At 44.3% G+C, this 12,077-nt stretch overlaps 2 protein-coding genes across 2 annotated transcripts; one reads left to right on the forward strand and one right to left on the reverse strand.

The window, feature by feature from the left end:
- Positions 1-69: 69 nt before the first annotated feature.
- rnf180b (ring finger protein 180b) lies at positions 70-7,516 on the reverse strand. Its single transcript, XM_084160950.1, has 8 exons — positions 7,412-7,516; positions 6,678-6,776; positions 5,129-5,227; positions 4,133-4,993; positions 2,857-3,070; positions 2,604-2,729; positions 1,455-2,331; positions 70-554 (listed from the first exon to the last, which is right to left on the reverse strand). The coding sequence occupies exons 2-7, from the start codon at positions 6,756-6,758 to the stop codon at positions 2,138-2,140; spliced, it is 1,575 nt and encodes a 524-aa protein (XP_084017076.1). The 5' UTR covers positions 6,759-6,776; positions 7,412-7,516; the 3' UTR covers positions 70-554; positions 1,455-2,137.
- Positions 7,517-8,260: 744 nt separating this feature from the next.
- On the forward strand, positions 8,261-9,526 carry htr1ab (5-hydroxytryptamine (serotonin) receptor 1A b; the record flags this gene model as incomplete). Its single annotated transcript, XM_084160511.1, has 1 exon — positions 8,261-9,526. The coding sequence occupies exon 1, from the start codon at positions 8,282-8,284 to the stop codon at positions 9,524-9,526; it is 1,245 nt and encodes a 414-aa protein (XP_084016637.1). The 5' UTR covers positions 8,261-8,281.
- Between the last annotated feature and the right edge of the window lie 2,551 nt (positions 9,527-12,077).

A 12,077-nucleotide genomic window follows, 5' to 3' on the forward strand; every position in this document is an offset into this window, starting at 1 on the left:
CTGCTCAAAGCAGATCTCATCGTGCGTCCCCGACCGATGTGAGATACAGAAGAATACAGACATTTAGGCTACAAGCAAACCCATTTATTATTGTCACCACAATTGCAAACCAATGAAAACGGTACATTTGACACATAACTTACCTGTGATTTGGCTATTTGTTCTGTAAAATGTATATAAGATGTCCATCATTGGTAATACACTGAATGACACATTGGTAAGACAACATTTTACAATGAGTCCCTGCAACACACAAAATTGCAATAATACTAAAATACACTATATATACAACAGTATGTGGACACCCCTTCAAATTAGTGGATTCGGCTATTTCAGTCACACCCGTTGCAGACAGGTGTATAAAATCGAGCACACAGCCATGCAATCTCTATACACAAACATTGGTAGTAGAATGGCCTTACTGAAGAGCTCAGTGACTTTCAATGTGGCACTGTCATAGGATGCCGCCTTTCCAACAAGTCAGTTTGTTAAATTTCTGCCCTGCTCGAGCTGCCCGGTCAACTGTAAGTGGAAACGTCTAGGAGCAACAACGGCTCAGCCGTGAAGTGGTAGGCCCACACAAGCTAACAGAACGGGACCGCCGAGTGCTGAAGCGCATAGCGTGTAAAAATAATCTGTCCTGGTTGCAACACTCACAACCGAGTTCCAACCTGCCTCTGGAAGCAATGTCAGCACAATAACTGTTGTTCGGGAGCTTCCTGAAATGGGTTTCCATGGCCGAACAGCTGCACACAAGCCTAAGATCACCATGCGCAATGCCAAGCGTCGGCTGGAGGGGTGTAAAGCTCACCGCCATTGGACTCTGGCGCAGTGGAAACGTGTTCTCCAGAGTGATTAATCACGGTTCACCATCTGGCAGTCCCTCGGACAAAACTGGGTATGGCGTATGCCAGGAGAACGCTACCTGCCCCAATGCATAGTGCCAACTGTAAAGTTTGGTGGAGGAGGAATAATGGTCTTGGGCTGCTTTTCATGGTTCGGGCTAGGCCCCTTAGTTCCAGTGAAGGGAAATCTTAACGCTACAGCATACAATAACATTCTAGACAATTCTGCGCTTCCAACTTTGTGGCAACAGTTTGGGGAAGGCCCTTTCCTGTTTCAGCATGACAATGCCCCCGTGCACAAAGCGAGGTCCATACAGAAATGGTTTGTCGAGATCGGTGTGGAAGAACTTGACTGGCCTGCACAAAGCCCTGACCTCAACCCCATCGAACACCTTTGGGATGAATTGGAACGCCAACTGCGAGCCAGGCCTAATCGCCCAACATCAATGCCCGACCTCACTAATGCTCGTGGCTGAATGGAAGCAAGTCCCTGCAACAGACGATTATTACGCGCATCAGCACTCGGCAGTCCCGTTCTGTGAGCTTGTGTGGCCTACCACTTCGCGGCTGAGCCGTTGTTACTCCTAGACGTTTCCATTTCACAATAACAGTACTTACAGTCACATACAGAAAGCCTTCCCAGAAGAGTGGAGGCTGTTATAGCAGCAAAGGGGGGACCAACTCCATATTAATACCCATGATTTTGGAATGAGATGTTCGACAAGCAGGTGTCCACATACTTTTGGTCATGTAGTGTATATTGAATAAAACGTTTATAGTTATATGAGACGTATGTGATTATGCTGCCTTCATGTTGATGACCTGAGGGAAGTCCTTGACAGAGTGGGCCCACTGGTCATACATCTGTCAAAAGGCCTATTATTATAGATCTCAGTGCAAAGCCATTTCCTAACCTGATTTTTTTAAACAATCAAAATTATTGTTATTTTATTTTCACTTCTATTACACTTCTATCCCTCATAAAACATTTGTGGATTTACAGTGAAAAGATTGAGGGTGAAACTATCACAAAATATGAAATAGGCCTATACACAACTTCATGTGAGTACTGGTATTTTTATACATGACCTCCAAAACTGCAACAAAAAAAAACCTCACAGTTCCAGTTCTACTCAGGACTGCTCTTGATTCCAGTTTACATATGTAGGTGACAGGTGAGTTACCTGGCAGTAGGCACTAATAGGCACAATGCAGAATACTACATCACCCAGAAACCCCAGCTGTACCATTTTTAGAGGTCAGCCATCCCTGGCTAAACATACGAACAGCACTCAAGACAAGAAGAAGTATGCTAGGAGGCAAAGAACCAACAGGGCCAGTATCCAGTTGACAGAGTGGATGTAGATGATGACCAGGTCAATGTCGAAGAACCAGCCGCGCATGTCGGCCAGGTCCAGGGCATCCAGGGCGAAGCCTGCTGGGGCAAAGTGCCACCACCTCCCTGGAGCCTCCTGCCTCTGGTACCCTGGGATACAAACAGGAAGACTGGGGTCAGAGAGGGAGGCAGACACAGTCCCTAGTGTACACCTTTACAATAATGGGTTACTGTTAAGGAAACTGCTCAAGCTTTGCATGCTAGTTAACTAAAAAATACATTCACTTTGTGAGAAACTAATTAGTTACATGATACTTATAACATGTTTGTTGCATAAGAGCTTACAAGACCCCACAAAAATAAGACAAACTGAGTTACAGAAAGTAATACACAATACATCCACAATACACAATATACCTCACCCCAAAAGATGCGGAAACGTTTTTGGCAGTTGGGAAGAGGCAATTTAGCACAGTTGGCTTTTTGAAAGTTGTGCTTCCGTGAGTGGTAGACCTTTGGGAAGAAAGTCTTAGCTGTCTGGTTGAGCTCTGAAACCAAAAGGCAATAAAACAAATGTAGTTAAAACTCTAAAAGGGCTTCTTACCATTTACAGCTATGGAGCAAACAGCTATTTGTTATCAATAACGGAAACATTGGGAGGAGTCTGTAGCTCACCTTTCTGGAAGAGTGTGTGTGAGATGAGGGTGCGGCAGAGGGGACAGGGGGTGTTGGCCGGCCGGTTCTTGGCCAGCGTGCGGAGGCAGGGCTCACAGAAGATGTGGCCACAGGGGTGACAGCTATAGGGACTGAAGTAGACATCCAGGCACACTGCGCAGGTGTAGCCCTCTCTGTCCACCTCCTCACTGTCTGTTAGCAGCCCTGTCACACTCTATATACAATAAGATAAAATAATAGTGAGGCAATCTGGAAAATAATATCTAACAGTAACATAATAGTACTACTAATGTCTTGTGGACAGACGCACGTAACATAAATGGTTTCATAGCGTCTGTCAACAGACTGTAGGATGTGACGACTAATGAGGAACTTTGTTTCTGGCACTTTGATTTGTCGTCACTGATCATTTGGACAAATCACGACTTCATAGGTGCTTGCATCTTTTGAATTTCGGAAAGGGAGGGGACATTTGGCCCATTTGTTGCTTTTTACATCTCTTTGTTTACTTTGCACATGATGCTCACATGATATGAGAGCACTCCAATCAGCCCGTCGAGTGTCATTGTGAGAGAATACTCACAGGCAATAGAGTCTTTGGTTTGGGCAGAACGGATGGCTTTTTGACATGCACTAGTCACCCCAATTAAAATACCCATATCACAGAGACCGACTGTAACCATGACGAGAGTGTTTTGTGGAAGGGCTCGAGCTTAAAAGCTATCAACCAAAAACAATTAAACTCCCTGGGTACCACCATAAGAGAAGGCCATGGTGTTGTTCTTTTCTACGGTCAGTCAGATTAGAACAAGCGTAGTACCTGTAGTCCACACTCCACAGTAATGTAAGTGTCTCTCAATCATATACACTGTAGGTCTACACTGGCCACTGTCAACCAACAATCTCTCTGCTACTGCTGACAACACAGGGAAATGTAGTCACCCACCTGGCGGGCAACGCCCAACTCACTAATCTTCTGCCCTGTGTTTGCTTAGCTGATGAGCGACGACATTATCAAAGGCAAGATATAACTTTCCCCCTTTCCAGACAGTCAAAGTAAGGTGAGGGACTTGGAAATGTGTGCCATACATGTAACTGCTTGTGGTAAACACTGTCAGACTAACAACCACAGGGACTCCACTGTGGTCTTCTGGTTAGCTCAACAAAATGGTCAAGAATAATCTCACAAAAGTGCAATGTAACTAAAATACTGGACAAACTAAACTGTATGAATGTTTGACTTACCATCTCAATTGAGGCCATGACCAATTCTTACCTGTTCCTGGGAGTGGAGCCAGCGCTCTTTCTTCCTCTGTTTCCTCCTCTGGCTCTTCAGCCGGTTCTTCTCTCTCTTGCTGAACCTTTGTAGGGCTGGAGAAGCATTGGCGGCTACTAGCTGGGCCTGGAGCTCTGTGGGAGTCCCCCATCTCTCCTCCTCCACGTCCTCCTCCACGTCCTCCTCCTGCTCCCCAGGGATGTGGGAGACACCTGGCCCTCTCAGGGAAAGAAGAGGAGAACCAGGGGCCTCTCTAGTCAGAGGTGATAGGCAGGTAGGTGACCTAATAATACTAGTGGCAAGTAGATGAGGGGTGTAGGACAAACCAGGTGAAGGGTGCAACTGCTCTGTCCGAGTCCTCACCTCTCCCTCAGTCTCTTCTACAGGGCCAGTCTGGGAGTCAGAGCTACAGGAGGGTTCCAACCTGCCCCTCGCACCAGACTTCCTATGAGAAACAATGCTGGGGGAGCTCAATGGAACTGATTGGGTGGCTCTGATGTCAGCCAACTGGTAAAAGGCATCTGGGTGTGTTGTGATTGGTTGGCTCTCAGCATTAAGGCGGGACACAGAAGTACAGCAGAGCTGTGAGCCAACCAGAAAGTCCTCCCCGACCTCTGACCTGTCCTGCTCACTGTGAGAACCCCCCGGCTCGCCCTTCAGGCAGCCCGGTCCTCCCCTACCTCTCGTCGTCTGGGGTCTGACCACATGAAGGGAGTGTTTGTGGTCCTGGTCGACCCGACTCTTGCTAAGGTGCACACTGGACTGCTGACCACAGGGGCATTTGGTGCTGTTGAGAAAGTTGAAGCCACCCAGGCGAGCACCACAGTTCTCGCAGTTCAGCTTCCCCACTGCCCACTGGGCCTGCAGAAAGAGGACATTAGAACAGAAAGAACTGATAGGCTTGTCTGAAATTTTGATCCAAAGGTTGCAAAAGAACACAGTGCAAAATCAAACACTAGCACACCCCTGTACAAACACAAACACACACACCCTTACCTGGTGAACTGACGTCAGTATCCACTCTGGCAGTGTATCAACATTCATGTGCCAGACGCTGCATGTACCTGCTGCCTCTGTGTTATCATCAGGCACTATCTGTTGGGAGATAAACTCCCATCTTTACCCAGTTCAGACCCGGTCAACTCCTAACCATATGTTATAACACCAGCCTGGCTCTCTCTAGAGAAGACACATTGTTCTTTTCCTTTTATGAACTGAACAGGAGTGAAGGACCTATGGTGAAACTCTGTCTGATGGACTGTTATTTCATATAAGCAAGATAGTGAAATGTATGTGCCGGCGTAAATGTGAACGTATGATTGATTGAATAAGTGTGTCTTAAGTGGTTTAGGTAAAAGCAGCGCTGTGCGTTGCGAAAGCTATGTGTTGTTGTTCTTTAGTGATATACAGTAGCCTAAGTGTATAAAAGTGTATATACTTATTTTAAATGTATGTAGTTATGTCCTTGAGTTGTTATTGTCTATTGATGTTTTGTCTAAGTGTATGAAAGTGTGTATTCTTATTTTAAATATGTGTAGTTCTATCTTTGAGTTGTTATTGTCTATTGATGTTTTGTATCATGTCATGTTTTGTGTGGACCGCAGGAAGAGTAGCTGCTGTGTTAGCATTGGCTAATGGGGATGCTAATCAAATACTAAAATGCTAAAAAAGACGTGCTGCTCTATTTTCTCCCCTACCACTGACATACTTTACATCAGGGGTAGGAAACTAGATTTAGCTGTGGGCCGATTTTTGTCGGAGAGGATGGTCAGGGGGCCTGTACATAATTAAGATAACTTGTACACGGCAAATTGACAACTAAGCCCAAAAAGAGCTTGTATTTGAAAATAACAATCATTTCATACCTTGATTACATTTTTTATTCGTGGGAATACTTGGGAACAGACTTTAAGATGAATTACTGGTGGTTTTAGTCTTTCATTACATTTTTATTTTTTCTTATAAAGACTTTGGGGGGTAAAATAAAATCACAGGCGGGCGCCTGTTGCTGACCCCTTCTTTACAACCCAGGTTGGGACAAGGAGAGGGATGGAAGCAACACTGTTACAGTTACATGAATCGGAATGTGAGCTATTGGTCATCTTACTGACTTCATGAACTTTAGGAGGGAATGACAGGATTGTTTGGACTGCAGTCACTGACCTTTGCTACACCCAACATTACTTGGATGTTTTTGCAGTCTAAGGCAGGGCACATCAGGGGCTGTGTGTAACACATGTCTCAGAGTAGGGGTGCTGATTTAGGATCAGTTTAGCCTTTTAGATTACAATGAATAAGATTACTACTCTGAGGCTTTGTTTCTTCAGATCAGCTCTGAAAAAGATCTGATGTGAAAGCTCTGATGTGATTGGTCAAAATACCAATTAGTGGAAAAATTATCTGAATTGGGCTGCCTGTGCGAATGCAGCATGAGATGCTTGATGCACAGCCTATGAAATATTGCCTTGGGAGTCAGAACTAGAATGCTTTCCGATGTGCTTTACATACACTATACTAGCTGTAAAAGTAACCCACTGTCACCCACCGGATGCAGGCACGTTGCATCTACAAAGCCTTTACGACACCTCCTGCAGCGGAGCATAGCCACCGCGCCTTGGTTGTCCATTGAGACTGATGTCTGATTCTGTGGCAAATGAGAACAGCAATGAAAAAGAGGGCACAGTAGGCTACATGCCAACACACAGACACATAGGCAGGGAGCATTTATTTCCTCTCATGGAGAGGATACCAGAACAGGTGACATACATTCAGCACAGGTGATAAGGCTAATGGGAATTTTTCTGAAAAACGGTTTACTGTATGTGTACCTATATTCGTATATAGCCTGCATTTTAACATAACGGACAACATTTCAACTAAGAGTCAAAATTGACACAGTAGGCCTATCTCCTCAATCTTGCTCATAGATGCAGTTACTCTGACCTTGCATGGCCATAGCCCTATACAGTAGCGTAATGCAAAATTCATGATATAACAGCTAATAAACATTTACGCTTTATTTAGATATTGTCTTTTATCCATTACGTAAATAAAAAAGACAATAAAAAAGGCAATATCCAAAAGTAAATGTTTATTATTAATATCATGAATTACAAAACAACCCATGCCAGCTTGAGCTACATCTAGCAAGCAAAAATCTAAACAAAACTCCTCTCGTCTCGTGTGGCGGTGTGTTGCTAGGTCAAAATTGCCAAATGCAAATGTTTATGACGATAGCATTTGAAACAATGGCCATACTGATAAAATACCATATCCTACCTGGGATTTCCAAATTCCTATGCGTTCCCTCGAAACGAGTAATTTACATTTTAATAGAAGAAAAATTCGTCGAACTCCGGAAGGTTAGAGGGCAATGACGTCATTGCTTCTAGTTACGGAGCGTCAGATGCACCAAACTTCATAAGTCATCCTCTCTGCCATGTAGGCCTTCGCCAGGTGGCAGCATCAGACCTGCTCACAGCGAGTTACGCTGGCCATGGTGCTGATCTGAGGGGAAACTTCAATAAATTCTATATCTTTATTTTGAAGCAAGAACAGCAATGGCAGATTCGTTTTTATTATTTTCATAATTGAGAAAGGATAGGCATAGCCCTACTGTTTCCGTTACAGCTGGGGTTTTCGAGAAGAATTTAGGCTCTTGCTCTTCTCTAAACATTGAATAATGAATACATAATACAAATAAAAACGTTGAAAACCCAGTGTGTGTGTGTGTGTGTGTGTGTGTGTGTGTCTTGTGCGTGTGTGTGTGTGTGTGTGTGTGTGTGTGTGTGTGTGTATGTATGTGTGTGTGTGTCTATGCCAATTAATTGTCATTGCCGCTCTATCAAAACCTGTTGGTAAAGGGTTGATAGCACCTGCATCTCACTGCGCGCACTCCCTCAGAGAGTCCAACTGTAGGTGTGGACAGAAAATCTCTCTTCAACCTCACAGCCAACTGACGTATTTTCCATCACTGGTATAAATGTACCGCCTCGTCAGTCGTCACCAACTGGCACAGAGTGTATGCAATGCTAAGCGCGCGGCACAGAGAGTCCAGTTCAAGATCACCATGCGGTCTCCAAGGGTGGAGCTCTGTTGCGCACTGGAGATGATACAAAGTAACTGAGGAGCGCTTCCTTTTTCATCAACATGGAGGAAAGAAACAACTCGACGGCCGCATGGTTTCTATTTGATTTTCAAAACGAAACCTCGACAGCTGATTCAGAGGAGGTGAAACTAAGTTCCCAAATCTTCCCGTCCTTTCTCCTGGCCGCGCTCATTCTCTGTGCCATATTTGGTAACGCGTGTGTGGTTGCAGCTATCGCCCTGGAGAGAAATCTTCAGAATGTAGGGAACTATCTGATCGGGTCTCTGGCCGTGACTGATCTGATGGTATCAGTTCTGGTGTTGCCAATGGCGGCCCTTTACCAAGTCTTAAACAGGTGGGCTCTCGGACAGGTACCGTGTGACATTTTTATCTCTTTAGATGTGTTATGTTGTACATCATCCATACTGCACCTGTGCGCCATCGCCTTGGACAGGTACTGGGCCATTACCGAACCCATAGAGTATATGAAGAAGAGGACGCCCAGAAGAGCGGCGGTTCTGATCAGTGTCACTTGGTTTGTCGGGTTCTCTATCTCTGTTCCACCCATGTTGATCATGCGTTCCCAGCCGAGTAGTAAGGCCGAGGACATAGCAAATCCCGAGCAGTGCGTCATTAGTCGAGACCCCTGGTACACAATCTACTCAACATTCGGCGCGTTCTACATTCCGTTGATACTCATGTTAGTCTTGTATGGACGGATATTCAAAGCCGCCAGGTTTAGAATCAGGAGAACAGTGCGTAAAACAGATAAAAAGAAAGTGTCTGATTCTCGTTTGGCACTGTCCCCTGCTCTGTTCCACAAGAGGACCAACGGGGACCCGAGTAAAAGCTGGAAGAGGAGCGTGGAGCCCAAACCGACCCTGTGCGTAAACGGCGCCGTCAAGCACGCGGAGGACGGCGAGTCGCTGGAGATCATCGAGGTTCCCAGCAACTCGAAAAGCAACCTGCCACTCCCCAACACCCCCAACTCCGAACCGCTCTTTGAGAGCAGACACGATAAGAACATGGAGGCAAAGAGAAAGATGGCCATGGCCAGAGAGCGCAAAACTGTAAAGACGCTGGGTATTATTATGGGCACTTTTATATTTTGCTGGCTGCCTTTCTTTATCGTCGCCCTGGTAATGCCCTTTTGCCAGTCGTGCCAAATGCCAAAGTGGCTCGAGGACGTCATTAACTGGCTCGGGTACTCCAACTCCCTACTGAATCCCATAATTTACGCATACTTCAACAAAGACTTCCAAAGTGCTTTTAAGAAAATAATAAAATGTCACTACTGCAAAACATAAGCATACATCATCCTTGTATGGTCTAAAACGGTTGACTGCGGACTTCCGACTACAGTTTGCAGAATACAAAGCTTACAACCATTCCAGTGCCATTACGCAGTCAAATATACCTTTACTGAAAGATAGGAGAGTTAAAAGCAATGTTGTTTCATAAAAAATATTTATATTATTATTACTGTTATATGTGTTATTATATTATTAATCATTTGTATTATTAAACCAGGAGTTTTACGAAGCTTTATAAACAGGATTGCAGGATGTCAGAGTTGACCACTCATACCCATGTCAAACATGCTTTGTACTGTTCAATAAACAATGTCCTATTTCAGAAACTTCTGTACTTCTGTGTTGATATGGGTGCATTGTTGGAGATTAATATAATCTCTTGGACATTTGCCATAGCATTTTAGGGGGAGATAGTATTTGTGTTGAGTCACCTACATTTCCAAATCTATCAGCAAGGGAATGTATTATGGAAGAATAAGCATAATCCGTTTTTCCTGTAGGAATAATAGTGTTTAGGATTATACCCAAATCAGCCCCCAGCAAAGAATACTTTATTTCACAACAGACTGGTGGATGAGCTACTCACAGAAATCACTTGTTATATCCCTAAATTACTTACACTGACACACACACACACACACGTTGAAAGCCACCACTGACCTGTGCTTTTAGTCTATCCTAGATTAAATAATTTCAGGAAGTTCAAATTGTATTTTGCAATTGAGGCATGTCTGAGGGATTTTAAAAAAAGGAATTAAAAACTAGTCACAACAAGTCAAAACGAACCTTTAAAAAACAATGGTCTAGTAAGCATACGACACTCCCCTACTATACTGTGTGTGTGTGTGTGTGTGTGTGTGTGTGTGTGTGTGTGTGTGTGTGTGTGTGTGTGTGTGTGTGTGTGTGTGTGTGTGTGCTCGCGCACCAATATGAATGGTGGACATATTTTCATTTATTACACCTGCATGGTCCATGAGAGAGAGACAGAAAGAAAGAACGAGAGAGAGTGTGTGCGTACACTGAACAGAAATGATGAGTGGGAGAGAGAGCAAGATAAAATATCTAGTATGGTGCGATGTGTAGGTTGGAGTGTTTGTGATCGGATCACTGCTGTAAAACAAGATGCTACCTTGTGTGATTCTGTCATTATGCATCTGGGAGCCATTGCATAGTCTGTAGTGGAGCATTAGCATAGCAACAAAGATGGGCTATTTGCACAGTGTAGGAGAAACCAATTCCACTCAGAGCAGGGCTTTTTTTGTTGTTGCGCAAAACACAATTCTCTGTGCAAAACACACACACACACACACACACACACACACACACACACACTGCATTGTTGGTTAAGGGCTTGTAAGTAAGCATTTCACTGTAAGGTCTACACCTGTTGTATTCGGCGCATGTGGCAAATACAATTTGATTTGATTTGATATGACACACACGTAATAATAATAATAAATAATATGCCAATTAGCAGACGCTTTTATCCAAAGCCACTTACAGTCATGTGCGCATACATTTTTACGTATGGGGTGGTCCCGGTGATCGAACCCACTACCCTGGCGTTACAAGCGCCATGCTCTACCAATTGAGCTACAGAGTCCCACTGTGTGACTTTCAGCAAATCGGAGGATGAAGGAATCCACTCATGCAACAGCCTCTGCATAAGGTTGTCCTATCTTCCACTTTAAATGTGAAACTGTATTGTTACCATATACAGACCTACATTTCACCATGGCTGTGACCCCACTCTCTGAGAGTGTCTCAGGGGGAGTTGGGATATGCAAAAAACACATTTCACACCTCACACTTGTACAGGTTACCCACTTGTACATACAGTGAAACAGGACATATATAAGCACGCACCTATTTTACCTTTCACCATGAACTTCATTAATTTAACACAGGCATTACACGTAAAATGCTCTGTTGTGTTTTTTTTTGTTTTTTTAATAATATTTTATTTTTCCTTTTATTTTTTTAAATTCCAAATGTATTGTTTTTTAAAGAGATACAATTAAACTGACCAGTGTGCCCCATGGAGCATGTCAACCTGTTTCTTTCAGCACACCCAGCACCCCTTCCCACACAAGCTGGGCCCACTAAAGACCACTCACTGGAACATCGGACAGCGAGCCACGTTGCCATAGTGACCCTTAGGGCCTTCAAACTCTGGGCCTGAGGGGCAATTATCTGATCAAAGGGTGTCTAGAATACAGGAATACAGAGGAACAGAGCGCCCACGTTGTTCCTGCTCTGATCAGAAGAATCTCCTGGCCCTATAACCATATCCAAGACCCACTCCTCCACACAACCATCCATCAACATGTCACATCTCACTCACTCTCCTCTTATTCTCCACAAAGAGCAGTGTTTGTCTGTTATACAATGGTCTCCTTCTGTTGCAAATAGCCAGGAGATCATTTCATACAGACAGAACCATGATGGAGAATTAATCATGAGGCTGCCCTTCAGATTCCTATGCAATCTCCAGTTGAGCCACTTGTTGGGTCTGTGAGTGGATACAGAGTACACTCCCCACTAA

The sequence above is a fragment of the Coregonus lavaretus genome (assembly GCF_964263955.1).
Source record: "Coregonus lavaretus genome assembly, chromosome: 4".
Classification (NCBI taxonomy): Eukaryota; Metazoa; Chordata; class Actinopteri; order Salmoniformes; family Salmonidae; genus Coregonus; species Coregonus lavaretus.